General features: G+C 47.3%; 1 protein-coding gene across 1 annotated transcript in view; it reads right to left on the bottom strand.

Moving 5' to 3' along the window:
• The window catches only part of DNMT3B (DNA methyltransferase 3 beta), a 244,084-nt gene that overhangs the window by 205,347 nt on the left and 19,995 nt on the right, over positions 1-18,742 (bottom strand). Inside the window, exons 3-4 of the mRNA XM_029611336.1 lie at positions 15,293-15,330; positions 10,779-10,934 (exon numbers count right to left, since the gene is read on the bottom strand). Coding sequence (XP_029467196.1) covers positions 10,779-10,934; positions 15,293-15,322 — 186 coding nt within the window. The 5' untranslated portion in view covers positions 15,323-15,330. The remainder of the gene's footprint in view (positions 1-10,778; positions 10,935-15,292; positions 15,331-18,742) is intronic.

The raw sequence follows: 18,742 nt of genomic DNA, 5'->3' as shown, positions 1-18,742 counted from the left end.
TATGTAATTGAAGATTAATTATGTTCAATGTAAACCACTAAATGAAGCGATAGTTACTGTTCCCTGTAAACCGGGGTGATATGTATATTATACAGGAACCTCCGGTATATAAATCCTTTAAATAAATAAATAAATAAATACATAAATAAATAAATAAGAACAGCGGGTCCCACTGTGAATATAAACAATAAAGGGGATAGTGGCATCCCTGACAAGTTTTTCTAAAGAGATAAATGGATGGGGTAAGGGGCCACTGACCCGGATCCTGGCAGAAGGATTAGAATACAGAGAGAGTATATGTTTCTGAATTTTACCCCTAAAGCCGAAGTTATCCAACACTGCTCATGCAACTTTGTCAAAGGCTTATTCTGCATCCCGCAACGCCAAGGACGTTTCCAAAGATTGGCAGCAGAACCCCTCCCATAGACAAATCCCTCTTCATCCTGCTTTAGGGATAACCACCATGGCTGCTTCCCGCATCAGGTCTGCTGCACGTAACTCTGGCAAGCTCACATCGGACAAATAATGGGTCATCACATGCCATCCACCTCAGTCATCGCAGAGAGCGTTTGGGAATATTCAAGAAAAACTTGGGATATATCGTTAGGTGTGGTTTTACTATCACCATTCAAGGTCTCTGATAGGTGTCAGGAATCTGCACAATTTGTTTCCTCTAACTACGTTGGCCAACAGTTTCCCAGATTTGTTACCATGCAGAAAAAATGTATATTTAATGGATTGCAAAGTCAGGCTCTTCAGTACAATAAATCATTAATTAATTGCTCTCAGGCTTGAAAATGTGTTACTGCTTGCTCGTCTGATTGATTCGCCAGGGCCTCTTTGTGATATTGTAGCTGTTTCTCCAACTGTATAATAATATTATCATTAATCTTCCAAACTTTACTTTTTACCTAAGCGATTATTTTCCCTTGGAAAACACCTTTGCATGCTAAACCAGAACTAGGTTATCCTTGTTAAATTTCCATTTATCAACTAGAAAGTCAGGAAATTCTTTATTGTTAATTAAGTCTGGGAGCATTCTCCAAAAAGTAAAAACAGAACACCCATCTCCAAACTCAGGAATGCAAGATACTGGAGAAATTACTTACCTGATCATTCCTTTTTCCTTACTGTAGACAGATGGACTCAGGACCAATGGGTTATGTGCTCCCCTGCTAGCTGATGGAGATGGAGTCAGGTTTCAAAGCTGACGTCACCTTAGATTCACCCCTGCAGTGACCTCAGCACTTCAGTATTCTCTTCAAAAGCCATTGTGGACATAGTATTGACAAACTTGATTAAAAGTGGATAAAAGAAAATTATTCCATACCTGCTAATTTTCGTTCCTGCAGTACCATGGATCAGTCCAGACAGATTTGCAGTCTTGCAAATCTCGCAAGGCAGCTCCACCTATAACCGGAATCGTAGTTCTCTTCGTGAGAGCCGTCACCGTGGAGTCCACTCTAGGAACTTCGGTAGAGAAGGCAGCGAGACCATCCACACCCGAGAACCTGAGGGGGCATCAGCCGACCCGTGAGAGACATTCAGTGCCCCCTGGGACTCCTCTGGGTGGGGGATCTTCGGTGGAGGAGGGAGCAAAAGCGGATCCTGCTGCTGCTGACTCAGCCAAGCCAGATAGGCATTATGCATCAATAAAATGAATTCCGTGGAAAAGGGCCTGGGAGGAGGAGAGGGAGGAGCAGGCGGATCCCCCCGAGGCAGGTCTACATCCAGCAAGTCCACTGGGATAAGGACCGGGGGCGAGGGAGCCTGCGCGAGGGCCGAATCAGTGCTGGACTGCAACAGAGCAGTATCGGAGAAATTCAAAATGGCCGCCATTCCCGCGTCGGACGGGAACGGGGCCGGCCCTTCTACACCAAGGCCGCTTTAGTGCGCCAAACGGCACTCCCCTCCGACCTCGAGGTGCCCTCCCCACCGGGGAGGCACCCGGCACAAAGACCCTCCCGCGAGATCCAGGAGCCCGGCTCTCCGCATGCGGAGCATCGCGTGGAGCGCGGCATGGAGGTGAGAGAAAGGAAACACCTCCGAAGGCTGCCTGCAGCGGAGAAAATCAAGGCCACGCTGCTTCCAAACAACGCTCGACCCCGTAGTGTAGGTACGCGACCTGAACTATAACTAAATGCTCCCCTTGTTAATAAAACAAATATATATATTTTTTTTTGTATTGTCAGAGGAATGTCGCGTCTCCGACCAATGAAGCTGCTTCTGAGGAAGAACGGCCTCTCAGGCAGCAGGTCGGCAAAATGGGGGAGAGGCTGGAACCACCAGCTTACACCCCAGGCATCAAGAAAGAACAAGCTGAAAAATTAAAGTTACAACTTACCCCAAACGGAGATAGGGAATAAAGAAATAGAGAGAGAGAGAGAGGCAAGCCCCTGACAGGAGTCCTGCCTGCAAGCTCAGACCCAAGTGACTGAGGCAGAGTCTCTCACAAACTTCCTTTATTTATTTATTTATTTTTTAGAGATCCATCCAAGTAAGACAGAAAGAGAAAAGATATAAGTTAAATAACTATCCTTCCAAGCTTAGTGGGGAACCGTAGGTGAGACCCACATCTGCTGGAGTCAGAGGAATATGAGGGGACACAGAGGGCGCTCTTACTAATAAGGGTCCGCCTTCTCAGTTTTTGCTCTGACTCCATCTCCTGGAAGGAGGAGACAACCCACGGTCTGGACTGATCCTGGTACGTACAGGGAACCGTAACTGTATTCAACCAAACATAAGCGAGGAATCCCAGCAAGATCATAGATGCCCTGATCTAGGGATTGGGTGTTGGCTTACCCGTGACCTCATGGAATCGAGATTCACCTCATGGGTGATTCCTTGGCACCGTTCTTGGGCAGCCATGGGCGGGATGCTGAGTCCATCTGCCTACACTAAGGAAAACAAAATTATCAGGTAAGTAATTTCTCCATTTCCTAGCGTGTAGCCAGATGGGCTCAGAACCAATGGGATGTACAAAAGCTACTCCCGATCGGGGCGGGAGGCTGCCCGTGGTCCAATTAGCACCGCCCTTGCAAAGGCTGCATCCTCTCGGGTCCGAACGTCCAGGTGATAGAACCTGGAGAAAGTATACAAGGAAGACCACACTGCCGCTCAGCAGATGTCGATGGGAGATAGCAGCTTAGCTTCTGCCCAGGACACTGCCTGAGCCCTAGTGGAATGAACTTTAACATGAAAGGGTAATGGCTTTCCTGCCTGTACATAGGCTCCCGTGACCACCTCCTTGATCCAGCGAGCTACAGTAGCCCGCGAAGCTGGTTTGCCTTGCCTCCTTCCTCCTTCCACCGTGAAGAACAAACAAGCAGTCCATCTTGCAAACCAGTTCTGAAAGTTCCAAATACCGCACCAAAAGCCTACGACATTTAAATAGTGGAGGAGGCAGTAGTCTTCCATGCTTTTGTGCCTATCTAGGGACGGTAACAAAATGGACTGATTCAAGTGAAACGCTGAGACTACCTTGGGCAAGAAGGATGGAACAGTACGAAGTTGTAACGCTACTAGAGTCATCCGGAGGAAAGGTTCCCGACATGACAATGCCTGTAATTCAGAGATGCAACGAGCCGAGCATATCGCCACCAAGAACACCATATTCAGTGTTAACAGGCGCAAGGATAGACTACGCAGCAGCCGAAAGGAAGGCCCTGCTAAAAAGTCCAATATTAGATTAAGATTCCACAAAAGGACCAGCCACCATAGGGGTGGCGAAGTTGTTTTACCCCTTATAGAACACGAGCCATGTCCAGATGCACCGACAGGAGTGTTCCGTTCATCTCGCCTCTGAAACAGGAGACAGCCACAACCTGGACCTTCAAGGAGTTAAGCCTTTATTCAGGCTGTCCTGTAAAAATTCCAGAATCAGCAGGATTTTGGCCATCAGAGGGGTAACCCTGTGTTCCTTGCACCAGGCCTCAAATATTCTCCAGATCCACACATATCCTAAGGACGTCGAGATCTTCCGCGAGCGGAGGAAGGTGGTAATTACTGCCACCGAATATCCACGCCTCATCAGGCGAGCCCTCTCAAGGGCCAGACCATAAGACAAAACCAAGTCAGATCCTTGTGAAGGACTGGACCTTGCTGGAGCAGGTCCCTGTGCAGAAGAAGGCACAGGGGGTCTCCACCAGAAGCCTCCGCATGTCTGCATACCACAGGCGTCTGGCCAATCCGGAGCCACTAGAAGGACTAATCCCCTGTGATGCTCAATCTTGTGAATGACTTTGCCCAGCAGGGGCCACGGAGGGAAAGAGTACAGTAAGTCTTCCTCTGGCCAGGTCTGAATAAGGGAACGTTGATCTCTTCTGCAACTGAAGAATTGGAAGACCTTCGAATTGTGAGATGTGGCCAGCAGGTCGATGAACGGGAGGCCCCAGCGATTTACCAGCAGCTGAAAGACTCTGGCCAACAATGCCCATTCTCCTGGATCCAGACTCTCCCTGCTGAGAAAGCCTGCTCTGACATTGTTTTTTCTGCAATGTGGGAGGCCGAGATCATCTGTAGATTGAACTCCGCCCATTCCATAAGGAGATCTGTCTCTAGAGACACTTGCTGGCTCTTGGTTCCTCCCTGACGGTTGATATAGGCTACCACTGTTGCGTAGTTTGACATCATACAGACCGCCTGACCCTGAAGCATGTGGCTGAACTATAGACACGCTAATCTGACTGCCCGGGCTTCCAGGCAGTTTATGTTCCAGAGTGCCTCTTCCTTGGTCCAACGCCCCTGAGTTGTCAGTTCCTGAAAGTGAGCTCCCCACCCCCGGAGGCTCGTGTCCGTCGTGAGGACTAGCCAATTCGGTGGGGTGAGGCTTACACCCTTGCTCAGGTGAACTTCCTGTAGCCACCACTGGAGCCGAGAATATACTTCCATTGGGGCCAATGCAATAAAGTCGCATAGAAAATGGGTGCCGAACAGTCAGCGCCCGCTCTCTTAACGCACCCCAGGCACCCCCAAGGGGGGCACCATGCAATATTTAAATGAGGGGGTCGCATTAGCAAGGAGGCGCTAGGGTCGCGATCCTAGCACATACTTCCTAACGTGGACCTAATCAGTTTTCGTGACTGCTGTACCCTGTTCATGAAAACCAACACCAAGTTTATCGGCGTCAGTTTTCCTTCCTGGCGGATGGCCATCACGAAAACCAACCCCGATAGACTCAGCGACAGTTTTCCCTACCGGTGATTGGGTCACGAAAATTGACGCCGGGTTTATCGGCGTCGGTTTTCGTGGCTGACCACCAGTAAGGAAAACAGACGCCGATAAACTCGGCGTCGGTTTTCGTGATGGGTCCGACTGTCAATTTTTTTTTTTTACTTTTATTTTTCATCCTACTTAATATCACAACGATATTAAGTAGGAGGCAGTACAGAAAGGCAGGTGTTAATAGATGATAGTTAAATGTGCATCCAAGACGCACATTTTTTTTTTTTGCATCAGGAGTGAATGCCTAATAGCCTCAGTCACATGCATTTGCAAGTGATAAGCGCTATTAGAATCACTCCGCATTGGACGTGCGTTGAATATGTGCTAATCCCTTATTGCATTAGGGGATTGATTAGCGTCTATTCTACCCGTGTCCGACTGCAGGTTAACAGTGCGCTCAGCTGAGTGCACTGTATTGCATCAGCTCCATTGGTAGGTGGAGGCAAACTGAATAGTCTTGGGACAGCAAGTTCCAACGTGACAGCAGGGAGCGTTGCAGTGGACACGTGTGCCCTTGCCCATGGTACTACTTCCAGGGTCGATGCCATCAGACCGAGTATCTGAAGATAGCTCCACACCTTGGGGAGCACTGTGTTTGTCAACCGATGCACTTGGCATATCAACTTCTTTATCCTTGAGGGTGGAAGACCGGTCCTGCTTGGTGTCGAACCGGACTCCCAGATAGTCTAAGGACTGGGAGGGCTTGAGGCTGCTTTTGTCCATGTTCACGACCCACCCGAAGCTCCTGAAGCAGGGACATCATCCTGCTGGTCACCTGGTGACTCTGTTCTAATGACTTCGCCCGGATCAACCAGTCATCTAAGTAAGGGTGCACCAGGATCCCTTCTTTCCTCAGTGCCGTCGCCACTACCACCAGAATTTTGGAAAATGTTCTGGGGCAATGGCCAGGCAGAAGGGCATTGCCCGGAACTGATAATGGCGGCCCAGCAACGCAAAGCGTAAGAAATGCTGGGGTCTTGTCGGATTGGAATATGAAAGTAGGCCTCCAAGAGGTCCAGGGAGCTTAAGAACTCTCCCAGTTGCATGGCCATTATGACAGAGCGAAGAGTTTCCACACAGAAATGAATTACTAGTAGATGACTGTTGATGCTCTTGAGGTCCAGGATGGGGGCGAAAGGACCCTCCTTCTTGAGTATGAAGAAAAAGATGGAATAACGCCCTGTATTTTCCTGGGGTGTAGGTACAGGAATTATAGCCCTGCACTTGAGGAGCCTTATTAAGGCAGATTCTATTGCCAGCTTCTTGTGCTGGGAGTGGCACAGAGACATCATGAATATGTCCCGAGGAGTGCTGCGAAACTCCAGGGCGTATCCTTCTCATATGATATCCAGTACCCATTTGTCCAATGTGATCTCAACCCACCGCTTGTAGAAGAGGGATAGTTGACCCCCTATCTCCTTGTCCCAAGGATGGATCGGCAAAATTTCATTGGGAAGTTCGGGCTGAACCTGAACCAGCCCCTCTCTTTGGCTGTCGACTCCGAAAGGACTGAGACCTTCCCAAGTTCCTCTAAAACATTGAGTTCCTGTAGGACTAAAAGTGCTGGGAACCCCTGGCCCGAGCCCTCATAGGCGAGGGGCACTGCAACCTCTTTCTCTTATCTTCCGGTCGCCGAGGCACTGGAGATTCACCCACTTATTAGCCAGCTTTTCCAATTCGCTCCTGAATAGGAGTGATCCCTTAAAGGACATCTTTGTGAGGTTTGCCTTAAGAGGTCACATTCGCTGAACAATTTTGCATCCATAGCTGTCTTCTGGCTGCCACCACTGAGGCCACTCCTCTGTCCGAGGTACGGACTAGATCAGAGCCTGAGTCCGCTAAAAAGGTAGCAGCAGGCTCCATAACCTCTCTGAATGCACCCCTGAATTATCTGCCTCTCTCTCGAGAAGCAGGCATGAGCGAGCCACCAGGGCACAACAGAAAGCAATCTGTAGTGTCACTGCTGTCGTGTCAAAGGCTTGTTTAAGGATGGACTCCAACCACCTATCATGCACATCCTTGAAGACCGCTCCTCCCTCTACTGAGATAGTTCTTTTCGAAATCGCACAGACCAGGGCATCCACTTTGGGAAAACACAGGTGTTCTCTCGCTGCTGGATCCAGTGGGTACAGAGTTTCCATTTCTCAGCCACCTTTAAAACTGGCTTCTGTGGTATCCCATTCCAGGTCAATCAACTCCTGTATGGATTCCAGCATCGGAAAATAGCAAGGGGGCTTCTGTAGAGACACCAGGATGGGATTCTTCTTTGGTTCCGTCATAGGGTCTGCGCAAGGAACTCCCAGGGTCGGCAATTCATCTCTATTTAAAAACCATAACATGGTCCGATATGGCTCCAAGCCTGGAGGGATTTCCCCAACCTCCAACAAATATGCATCCTCTTCGAAGTCTGTGGTGTCTCGGTTCCTGTCAGGAATACCTTTGGTGAGACGAGGCATGTTTCGAGGCCTGCTGATAGGGCTGGGAGAGCGAGGCCTTCCCAGCTGGAGTTCGGTCTGGACAGGGGCAGGAGAGACAGGCTGTGCCTGTACAAAGGCTTGAAGGACTTGAAAAAATTCCACCCAAGAAAAGGCCACCGGATCCATGCCTAGCCCAGGGGGAACTGGGGTAGGTGCAGCTGAATTTCCCTCTCCCATGGAAGAGCCAGCCTCGGGATTACTCAGATTCGGGGTGCTACCTGTAAAGATCAAGGCTGACCCATCCGCAGAATGGGAGGATCTGGGCTTGGAAAAGTTCTGGGAGTCCAACTCTCCCTGGGCCTCCTCACAGTGCTGACATAGGTAAGAATCATGGTCAGACTGTGTAGCCTTAATATGGCAGAGTGTTGCTTTTGCTTCTTTGCTGCCGGAGCCATTATGAATGGTAACTGTGTGCTCAGCCGGCTAGCACTTGAAATCAAGTGCGCACAGATCCTGTACCAACGCACGTAAGCTGAAGCGTACACATGCGTGAACGTATGTACTCATGTATGCATGGTGTTACACGCACAGCGCGTGCACAGAGCTAGCATGCACCGCACGTACCGACACTCTAAGGAGGGCAATGGAGGCTCACAAAACCGCACGTAAGATGGCGCTGCCGCGACCTATCACGTGGTGTGCCCACCAAGCCTGAAGCGCTGCTCAACCCACTCGGAAGCCCCCTTCCCTTACCCCAACGGCGTGCCGAGCAAGGAGACCGCAGGAAAGACTTACCGAAGCCCTTTCATATCTCTGAATCAGGAGGAATCCTCTTCACTCTTGACTTGCTTGGACTCAGCGCTTACCGGCTGAGTATAGAGACAGTCTCCGGCTGCGGGGAGAGAGGGCTTTGGCTGTCACCACTGCACTCAACTTCCTGCACCCGCTGCATTTCAGCTGCTTCAGCAGCAACGTCCACGCCAGGAACCGGCTACCGGACCAAGGCAAATCTCTGAGGGATCTCAGAAACCACCTCAGGAATTCTGAACAGGGGGAGGGACCTTTAGGTATCATCACAGGAGAGCGGGGCTCAATCTTTCTCCAATTTAAAAGTAGAATTTCTTCTTCTAAAGGGTACAACGATCCCCATAGGGAAAGCACATCGACATTTGCTGGAGACGGAGAGATACTGAATGGCTGAGGTCACTGTAGGGGTGAATCTAAGGTGACGTCGGCTTTGAAATCTGACTCCATCTCCATCTGCTGGCAGGGGAGCATAACCTGAGTCCACCTGGCTACACAGTAGGAAAAGGGCAATGATCTGAAATAATTCAACTTTCAATAGCAACCCCAGTAATAAAAGGTACCCATCAGTTAGATATTAAAATATAATCTTTCTAACGCGGGTATCATGGGCTCCAGCATAGTGGGAAAAATCCTTGCCACGAGGGTTAAGATCTCTCCACAAATCATTCAACTTAACGCTTTTCTTACCACTCAGGGGAGCTGCTTTCAAGCTTGGCTGTCTGTCCAGCCAGGATCCACAATACAATTTAGATCCTCCCCAAAAAATAATAAGGTAATTTCCCATTCCCAAAATCTTAAAAATCAAAGTTTAAAGGAAAACATGATAATATGAGTTAGGGGCATAAGCTGAAATGAGAATGGTTAAGTTACCAAATAGTTTGCCTAATAAAATAAGAAACCTTCCCTTTGAATCTTCCTGCATTAAGCATTTTGAAGGAAACATTTCTATAAATGAAAACAGCTCCTCGTCCACCTTTGGAGGCGCAGGTAGATGAGAAAACCTGTGTGAGCCCTCTCAGTCTGCTGCCTTCTCCCCCTCAGCACCTTTACACTTTTCACAGGTCTGCCTGATCCCTCCTCTTTATCTGCCTACATTACAGCCAGAAAAGTGGCCCAATATTAAGAAAGCTACATTTAGCTGGATAACTTGTTTGCTGTCCCGTTAAATGACTTTGAATAGCGACCTCCTGATTAAAATTCTCCATTTGGCCAAGATTTACAAAGGCAGAGACAGTAAGGAGAAAGCTGAAGTGTAAGAAGCACGAGTTTCGCATCCTGAGGGTCCTGCTGCCTTCCAGCAGAACAGTGATTTGTCTGGCGACAGCGGCAACAAACGCATCACGGCCTCAGGAGGAGGAGGATATTCTTCACCCCTCGGAGACCCGACCCCTGCTGAAAATATTTCCTCTGCCTCAGAAAGCAGCAGAAAGCCCTGCGTAGAGATGTGGGGTCCCAGACAGGACAGCACCTCATCTCCTCCTTCCAAAAGAGACTCACGAGGAAAGCTCTCCTGCCGCTAATGGATCCTCCGTCCAGGTCCTGCCTGTGCAGCGCCTTGGACTCCCTACCAGAACCTCTCCGGCCATCCATAGGTCCTGGGGGTAATGTGGCCCCTCTGCAATGGCCGAGTTTCTGCATCGTGACAAACTCAAGATTAAGCCTAAAACTCCTTCCCCATCCCCCGAGCACTCGCCTGTCGATCCCGCAGCACAAACGCCCTTTTCTCTTTCCTCTTTTTAAGCTTCAGTCACAGAAAGCTGAATGGGTGAATCTGTGGGGGGCAGGCAAGCTCTCCCGCCCCCCCCCCCCCGTTACTGAGCTCGCACGACAGTGTCTGCTGCCCCCCGGTACTTAGTGGGAACGAGGGCACTGGAGAAGTCGGTGCTGGGCGGCATGAAATGGCAGCAGTTACTAAGGGATGAGGATTGCAGGTGGGAAGTCCCTGCCAGGATGTTCCTGCTCTCCCTGACGTGTCCTGAATACAAACGCATTCACCTCATCCGCCTTATTCTCCTACGGAAACTAAGGCCACTAACAAAAATGCAGGTGAGGAAAGTGAAAGAAGAGCCCTGGGCTTGCACGTGCTCACATGCGGGGATTTCCCCCACCCCTCGCACAGCAGATAAAAGGCGAGAAGCTGTGCACGTATTTTCACCCGCAGCTGGCAGAGGCAATTTTCAAGCAATGATTTTACCCAGGTAACTACTGCTTAGTTATTGGGTAAAATCATTTGAAAATTGTCTTATAAAGGAGTCGTCTTCCATGAATTATAAAGCATAAAGCAAGCAAGCTCTGCTGAACGTCCTGCACAGGAATTCTGGTGGGACTCACCCTGACAGCCGCACTCTCTCTCAAGCCGTCCGTGCTGCTCTCCTCCCGGCGAAGCTTGCTGTGATAAGTCAGTCCAGCTTGAAATATGACCCGAGGAGGTGGCCTCTGCCGCAAGCTGCTCTCCCATCCTGCAGCACCTCGTGCTCTCACCTGTAGCTAAGGAAAGAAGAGCAGGCACACAGTGAGCAAAGGCAGGCAAACAGGCGCCACACAAACCTTTCATATATAGAAACATAGATGTGATGGCAGAAGAAGACCAAACGACCCATCCAGTCTGCCCAGCAAGCTTCACACTTATTTTTCTCATACTTATCTGTTACTCTTGGCCCTTATTGGTAACATTTTGGTTCCAATTTTCTTCCCCCCTGCCACTGATGCAGAGAGCAGTGCTGGAGCTGCATCTAAGTGAAGTATCTAGCTTAACTGGTTAGGGGTAGTAACAGCCGCAATAAGCAAGCTACTCCCACTCTTATTTGTTTACCCAGCCTGTGCAATTCAGTCCTTGTTGGTTGTTGTCTGAATATAAATCCTCTTTTCTTCATTCCCCCTGCCATTGAAGTAGTGAGCTGCGCTGGATATGTATTCCCAGTGAAGTATCAGGCTTATTTGGTTTGGGGTAGTAACCACCACAACAAGCAAGCTACTCCCCCGCTTATTTGTGAATGCAAATCCTTTTTTCCACATTTTCTCTTGCCGTTGAAGCACAGAGCAATGTTGGAGTCGCATTAACTGTGTGCATGTTTATTGAATAAGGATATTCATCTCCAGGTAGTAGCCGTCATTCCCACAAGCAAGCCACCCCCATGCCTCTCCTCTTCATTCACATCTCTAGACTTTATGGATCCACAGTATTTATCCACGCCCCTTTGAAATCCTTCACAGTTTTGGTCTTCACCACTTTCTCCGGAAGGGCATTCCAGGCATCCACCACCCTCTCCGTGAAGAAATACTTCCTGACATTGGTTCTGAGTCTTCCTCCCTGCAGTTTTAAATCGTGACTCCTTGTTCTGCTGATCTTTGTCTGATGGAAAAAGTTTGTCGTTGTCTTTGGATCATTAAATCCTTTCAAGTATCTGAAAGTCTGTATCATATCACCCCTGCTCCTCCTTTCCTCCAGGGTGTACATATTTAGATTCTTCAATCTCTCCTCATAAGTCTTTTGATGAAGACCTTCCACCTTTTTGGTCGCCCTTCTCTGGACCGCCTCCATCCTGTCTCTGTCCCTTCGGAGATACGGTCTCCAGAACTGAACACAGTACTCCAGGTGAGGTCTCACCAAGGCCCTGTACAAGGGAATAATCACTTCCCTTTTCTTACTCGATATTCCTCTCTCTATGCAGCCCAGCATTCTTCTGGCTTTAGCTATCGCCTTGTCACATTGTTTCGCCGACTTCAGATCATTAGACACTATCACCCCAAGGTCTCTCTCCTGCTCCGTGCACATCAGGCTTTCTCCCCTATCGAATACAGTTCATTCGGATTTCCACTCCCCATATGCATGACTCTGCACTTCTTGGCATTGAATCTCAGCTGCCATATCTTTGACCACTCTTCCAGTTTCCTTAAATCCCGTCTCATTCTCTCCACTCCTTCCGGCGTGTCCACTCTGTTGCAGATCTTAGTGTCATCCGCAAAAAGACAAACCTTACCTTCTATCCCGTCCGCAATGTCGCTCACATAGATATTGAACAGGACCGGTCCCAACACCGATCCTTGCGGTACACCGCTTAAAACCGCTCTCTCTTCAGAGAAAGTACCATTTACCAACACACATTGTCTTCTGTCTGTCAGCCAATTTGCAATCCAGGTCACCACCTTGGCCCTCACTCCTAAGCTTCTCGTTTTATTCACCAGTCTCCTGTGCGGGACCGTAACAAAAGCTTTGCTGAAATCCAAGTAGATGACATCGAGCGCTCTTCCTCGATCCAATTCCTTGGTTACCCAGTCAAAAAAGTCAATCAGATTTGTCTGACAGGATCTTCCCCTGGTGAATCCATGTTGCCTCTGGTCCATTAATTCTCCGGACTGTAGATAGTTCTCTATTCTCTCTTTCAACAGCGACTCCATTACAGTAACAAAAGGAAGGAAAACAGGGAGCACACAAACCTTTCACAGGGCACAGTAACAAAAGGAAGGAAAACAGGGAGCACACAAACCTTTCACAGGGCACAGTAACAAAAGGAAGGAAAACAGGGAGCACACAAACCTTTCACAGGGCACAGTAACAAAAGGAAGGAAAACAGGGAGCACACAAACCTTTCACAGGGCACAGTAACAAAAGGAAGGAAAACAGGGAGCACCCAAACCTTTCCCAGGGCACAGTAACAAAAGGAAGGAAAACAGGGAGCACACAAACCTTTCCCAGGGCACAGTAACAAAAGGAAGGAAAACAGGGAGCACACAAACCTTTCACAGGGCACAGTAACAAAAGGAAGGAAAACAGGGAGCACACAAACCTTTCCCAGGGCACAGTAACAAAAGGAGCTCTTTTCATGTTGTGTAAGATGGCTGTAGCTCTTCTTCAACCAATTCCTTTTAAATCATTTTATTAAAAAGAGTTCTCTATAACTGGTTCCTCAGATGGCAATAAATTATAATCCAGATCTGTCAGTGCTAATCTTGCCTCAGTCAATAGATCATCAGAATTACTTCACAGTCCTGTGTTTATCCTGGGCTTGAAAATAGTTTAAGGTTTTATTTAATTATTTTTTTACAAACAAGTACTCGAAGCAAGAGAAAACAAAATAATGGGAATAATCCTCACATGAGATATTACAGTGAAATTTCAAAAGAAATAAATAAGGAAATTATAAGCACAGACCCAGTGACCACCATCGTTGTTACGAGCACGAGGAGCGCGGTCGCCTCTAAAGCAGGTGGTGAGCCCTTGGGCCACGGCAAGACTTAGGGAGGAGCCCCAAGCCACACCGTGGGAGGTGAGCGATGCAAGCATGGAGAGCAAGGCAGGTACTGAAGCAGAGTAAGGAACAGAGTCTGACCTCAGCCGGACCTGCACGCCCATGGCAACCAACACTGGGATGTTAATTGATGAACGGTCCTCCGACTCTTCCAAGCCCTTTCGGACCTGCCGCTGGTTAATGGCATAGGGCGGCAGGCCGGACAGAGGCGAGGGCAGACAGAGTCCTTAGCACACTGAAGACATCAGATGGGGGCTGAAGCAAGACATCCAAGACACGGCTGATACAAGACATCAAGGTAAGGGCTGAAGCAAGACATCAAGGTAAGGGCTGAAGCAAGACATCAAGGTAAGGGCTGAAGCAAGACATCAAGGTAAGGGCTGAAGCGAGACACGGGCACTGTCTCTCAGGGCGCCCTACACAGCCAGCACGGCTGGACTGGTCATGGACCACCCTGTCCTACAAACGCGGGAGCGGACAAGTGCAGGGAAGAGGAAGCGGTGGGATACTGCACTCCTGGCAGCCTAAAGCAGGAAGGAACATCGGGAACTGGATCAGGCACTGGAACAGGAACAGACATCAGGAACATCCAGAACAGACATCAGGGCAACTTCATAGACAGGACAGCCATCGAAGCACAGACGACCACGGAAAACCTGGATCAGCAGACAAAACACAGCAATGTGCAAGGCTAATCCGAAGGCCAGCAGGAATTGGAATGAAAGTCCTTTTATACAGCTGATGTGGGCAACTCCCTGGGAGGAGTTCACCTGGACCGCCCCTTGTGGGCCCTATAACTGAGGTGGAGAGCTGCGGGCCGGCCCCTAGGGAGAAGGGCGTGGCCGAACCAGAAAGTCCAAACAGCCAAGCAAGCCACAGGCAGGCCTCAGGAACAGCTAGGCCTCCCAGGCCCTGGAGCAAATCCTGGATGTTACACAGGCGAGGCCCTGGCTTCAAAGCGGCCTCCAGTGGAAGGTGAGATACCACCTGTAGCGCAGCAACAGGGGGGATCGTAACAACCGTTATAAAATCAGAATTTGGAAAGCATCTTAAGTTTTCCATTTATAGCAATAGTTTCTGTTCAACAGTCAAGGTTAAAGCTATAAATCTTCACTTCATTTCTGTTAAGTGAAATATCTTCACACCACAAGAGACAAAATAAGATAATTTAACTCATCAGATAAAAGAAAGGAGAACTGTAAGTAAAATCTTGCATGCACATTCAGGAAGATGTTTTCTTGGTCTCTTCTGTGCTGCTAGAGTACAATTATATTTTTGTGAAGGAAAGAAAAGTCAGATTGATAGTCCAGAAGAGCAATGGCACTAGCAGGCTGGATTTAGGCTCAGGCAGCACAGGTCAAAATGTGACGGTGCCCAACAATTCAGACTCTCCCTGATGCTCTTTCACTTCCGGACGCCAGCCCTCTTATTATGCAGGGCCGGATTTAAGATTATGGTTTGCAAGTCTTACTTTTAGCTACTGAGAAATAATCATTTCTCTTGTTCTACCTGCAGCCGCCAGGTCAGGTGCAGGCTAAGGACGCTGGGACCCTCGCAGCTATCAAAGATCATCTTCCTCTAAAGGATTTTACCCACCTTTTGCTTTTCATCTGGTGTGACTTTCATTTTCAAACCTGCAGGGTGAAAAGCATAAGCCACAGTGAAAACACGTTCTTGCTAATAAGAATTCCATTAGATTCCTACAGCAGGGGACTGGGAATGTCTCAAACATTTTCCAGTCTCGTCTGAATCGTTCCCCTTACTGTAATGCCCCCATCAGCTTCCAGTCATCATCATTTATTCATCACCATCATCATCATTCATCACCATTCATCACCATCATCAACATTATCATCATCATTTATTCATCACCATCATCATCATTCATCACCATCATCATCATCATTCATCACCATCATTCATTCATCATCATCATCATTTATTCATCACCATCATCATCATTCATCACCATCATCATCATCATTCATCACCATCATTCATTCATCACCATCATTCATTCATCATCATCATCATTTATTCATCACCATCATCATCATTCATCACCATCATCATCATTTATTCATCACCATCATCATTCATCACCATCATTCATCACCATCATCATCATTTATTCATCACCACCATCATCATTCATCACCATCATTCATCACCATTATCACCATCATTCATCACCATCACCATCATTCAACACCATCATCATCATTCATTACCATCATCATCATTTATTCATCACGCTCTTCCACCCAGGGAGCTCAAAGTGAGTTACACACTTCTGCCTCCCCGCCAGCCCGGACTATGAATTACCCCTATGCTTGAGAAATTATACATTCATTAATATGATTTATCATCGGGGGGATGAGGCAGGGTCCCGGTCACCCCAATACCACAATTCTGTGCCTTTCCCACACAACCTCTCACTTGTAGCACTACAGACCAGATAAGATCATCTCACCAGAATAAAACAGTAAGTAACCTTTTTACTAGTATTGTGTAAGTACACAGTAAATCCAACCAGAACATTAAATGGGAAAAGTACAGTGGTGAACTATAATATAAACTTGCAGTTTTCTTATTTTATATCAAGAAATGGAAAAAAAAACAGTGGGAATTGTCTGTTAGCCAGGGCAGCCAAGTACTCTTCCGCTTATAACAATAAAACGTGCTGAGAGGATTACAATACATGATTACACACAATAATACAAATAAAACAATTTAAAACAGTAAAAAATATTAAATGACTAAATCACACACGTAGAACAAAAACTTTTCATGCTTAGCAACAGTACCAAATATCAGATATTTATCATTCCAGCTCATATGCCTGCCTTCAACTGCTTTCTAAACAAATATCATTAACTGCACATTAAGACCGGAGGTAACGAGCCTCACTCGGTGGCTCTGTTTTAGCTGAAGGAATTGATAGAAAGCTTTTATCTCCAGACCTCAGCAGTCGAGATGGCACGTGTGCCTGTAACTGATTTGAGAGGTATCTGGGCCCATCAAGTTTCAATGACTTATAGGCCAAAGTTAAGAATTTAAACCTAATCCTGTATTCAAATGGTAGCCAATGAAGCTCTTTCAATATTGGGGAAATATGTTCCCAACGCTGGGTCCCGGATATCAAATGGGCCGCTGAGTTCTGCAAAACCTGAAAGGCTCGTAATAGAGAAAAGTTGGGGGGGGAAAGCAGCAAAGTACCCAGCTTTCAGAAACTGTCTTTACCCTGTCCCAAACACAAAACTGTGGGAAAAAGCAATCAAGAAAATGAAGAAGTCCCTCTTAGTGGTGGAGCTGGCTAGATGAGCACTGCAGTGTGTGGAAGGTCTCTCTCTCCTGGGGAGCTTCCCCAAATGGTACTAAACAGAAAGCAGGCCTGGTTTCAGCCTCTTAGAGAAAGACCTTGTTCCACCAGTTTTTCTTTCCCAGTACCTGCCAGCAAGGGTTTATGCTTTACTTCAGCTTAAAGGCTGAGTACTTAAGATGAGATACTGAATCTGTAACAAAAGGCAAGGAAATAAATCTTTATTTATTTATTTTATTTAGCATTTTTTATATACCGAGGTAGAGCAGAGTAGCCTTCACTCCGGTTTACAGATTATAACAACATGTTACATAAAACTAATTGAAGACATTGAAGAGAAAACAACAATTAACAATCTGAGAACTGTCATGTCAAACATAAGAACAGGGCAAGATATCCCAAAGGATAAACACATTGAGCATAGCAGATAAGATGTACCAAAGGATAGGTACATTAAATAGACTGAGTTCAAGTATAATGAAAAAATAGACTTAGATATCTGTAGGAAACAGGGAGATTAGACAGAGGGGGGAATAAATGACAAAATATGGGAAGCTGTGGGATTAAGTTTTGAGATTGTTGTGCAGGCTGTCAGTATGAGATTGGCAGAGGAGCCAGGCTTTTAGTTCTTTCTTAAAAGATTTTGGGTTTTCTTGGGAGGTGAGGAACTGAGGTAAGGAGTTCCATAGTTTTGGGCCGATGATAGAAATGGCTCTGTTTCTGGTGGACGAGAGTTTAGCATGAGGGAGTGATGGAATCACTAGCTGTAGTTTACTAGTTGATCTTGTTGTGCGTGGAGAGTACTGGATATGAATGATGTCATCAAGTGCGGTGTAGTCTGCTTTGTATATTGCTTTCTTCTCCTTCCTCTGCTAAGATACTCTCTGTGCAAAGTTTAAATTACTTAACTCAGTCCCTTAGGAGGGTGATTCAGTCATGTGCTCTTGAGTCTGGATAAGAGGTCTCTCAATCTCTCAGCTCCTGACTCCTCTGTCCCTTGTTGGGATTCTACATGTAGCTCAGCTATGAAGCAAAAACAGTTGTCTGACTCCCTATTTCCTCACAGCGCAGACTTCCGTCTCTCCCTTTTGATAATTAGCTCTTCAAGTGAAGAATTGATTGCAGGGCTGCCAAATTCACTCCTCTCTTCCTGGCTCCAACTCCTGGCCATCCCTGCCCTGCAGACACAGATAGAGCCAGCCAAATTGCACCTTTTCTACCTTAAATAGTCTCCCAGCATTCCTTTGGCTTCCTCCTCTGCTGGCTATATAGTGCTGTTCTCTGGACAGGCTAAACAGTACAGCCTTTTCCCCAACCTGTTAAACTGTGAGTGCTGGATGCTGGTTCTTGCAGAACATTTGTCATTCATAAAAGAGCACACAGGGCTTTTGATATATTTTTTATTCCTTCACCTTGGCTGCAGTGGCTTGCAGTCTCAGCAGGGTTCAAAAAACCCTTTTTGGCAGGTTCAAAACATATCACTCAGATCCAGACGTAGCTTGGTCCGGTGTTTACTGAAGAGGATGTTGGGGAGGTACCCGTACCGGAGAAGGTTTTCATGGGTAATGATTCAGATGGACTGAATCAAATCAAGGTGAACCTAGAAGATGTGGTAGACCTGATTGACAAACTGAAGAGTAGTAAATCACCTGGACCGGATGGTATACACCCCAGAGTTCTGAAGGAACTAAAAAATGAAATTTCAGACCTATTAGTAAAAATTT

The sequence above is a fragment of the Rhinatrema bivittatum genome, chromosome 8, assembly GCF_901001135.1.
Source record: "Rhinatrema bivittatum chromosome 8, aRhiBiv1.1, whole genome shotgun sequence".
In the NCBI taxonomy this organism is placed as follows: domain Eukaryota; kingdom Metazoa; phylum Chordata; class Amphibia; order Gymnophiona; family Rhinatrematidae; genus Rhinatrema; species Rhinatrema bivittatum.
This window is presented reverse-complemented; position numbering and strand designations above follow the sequence as displayed.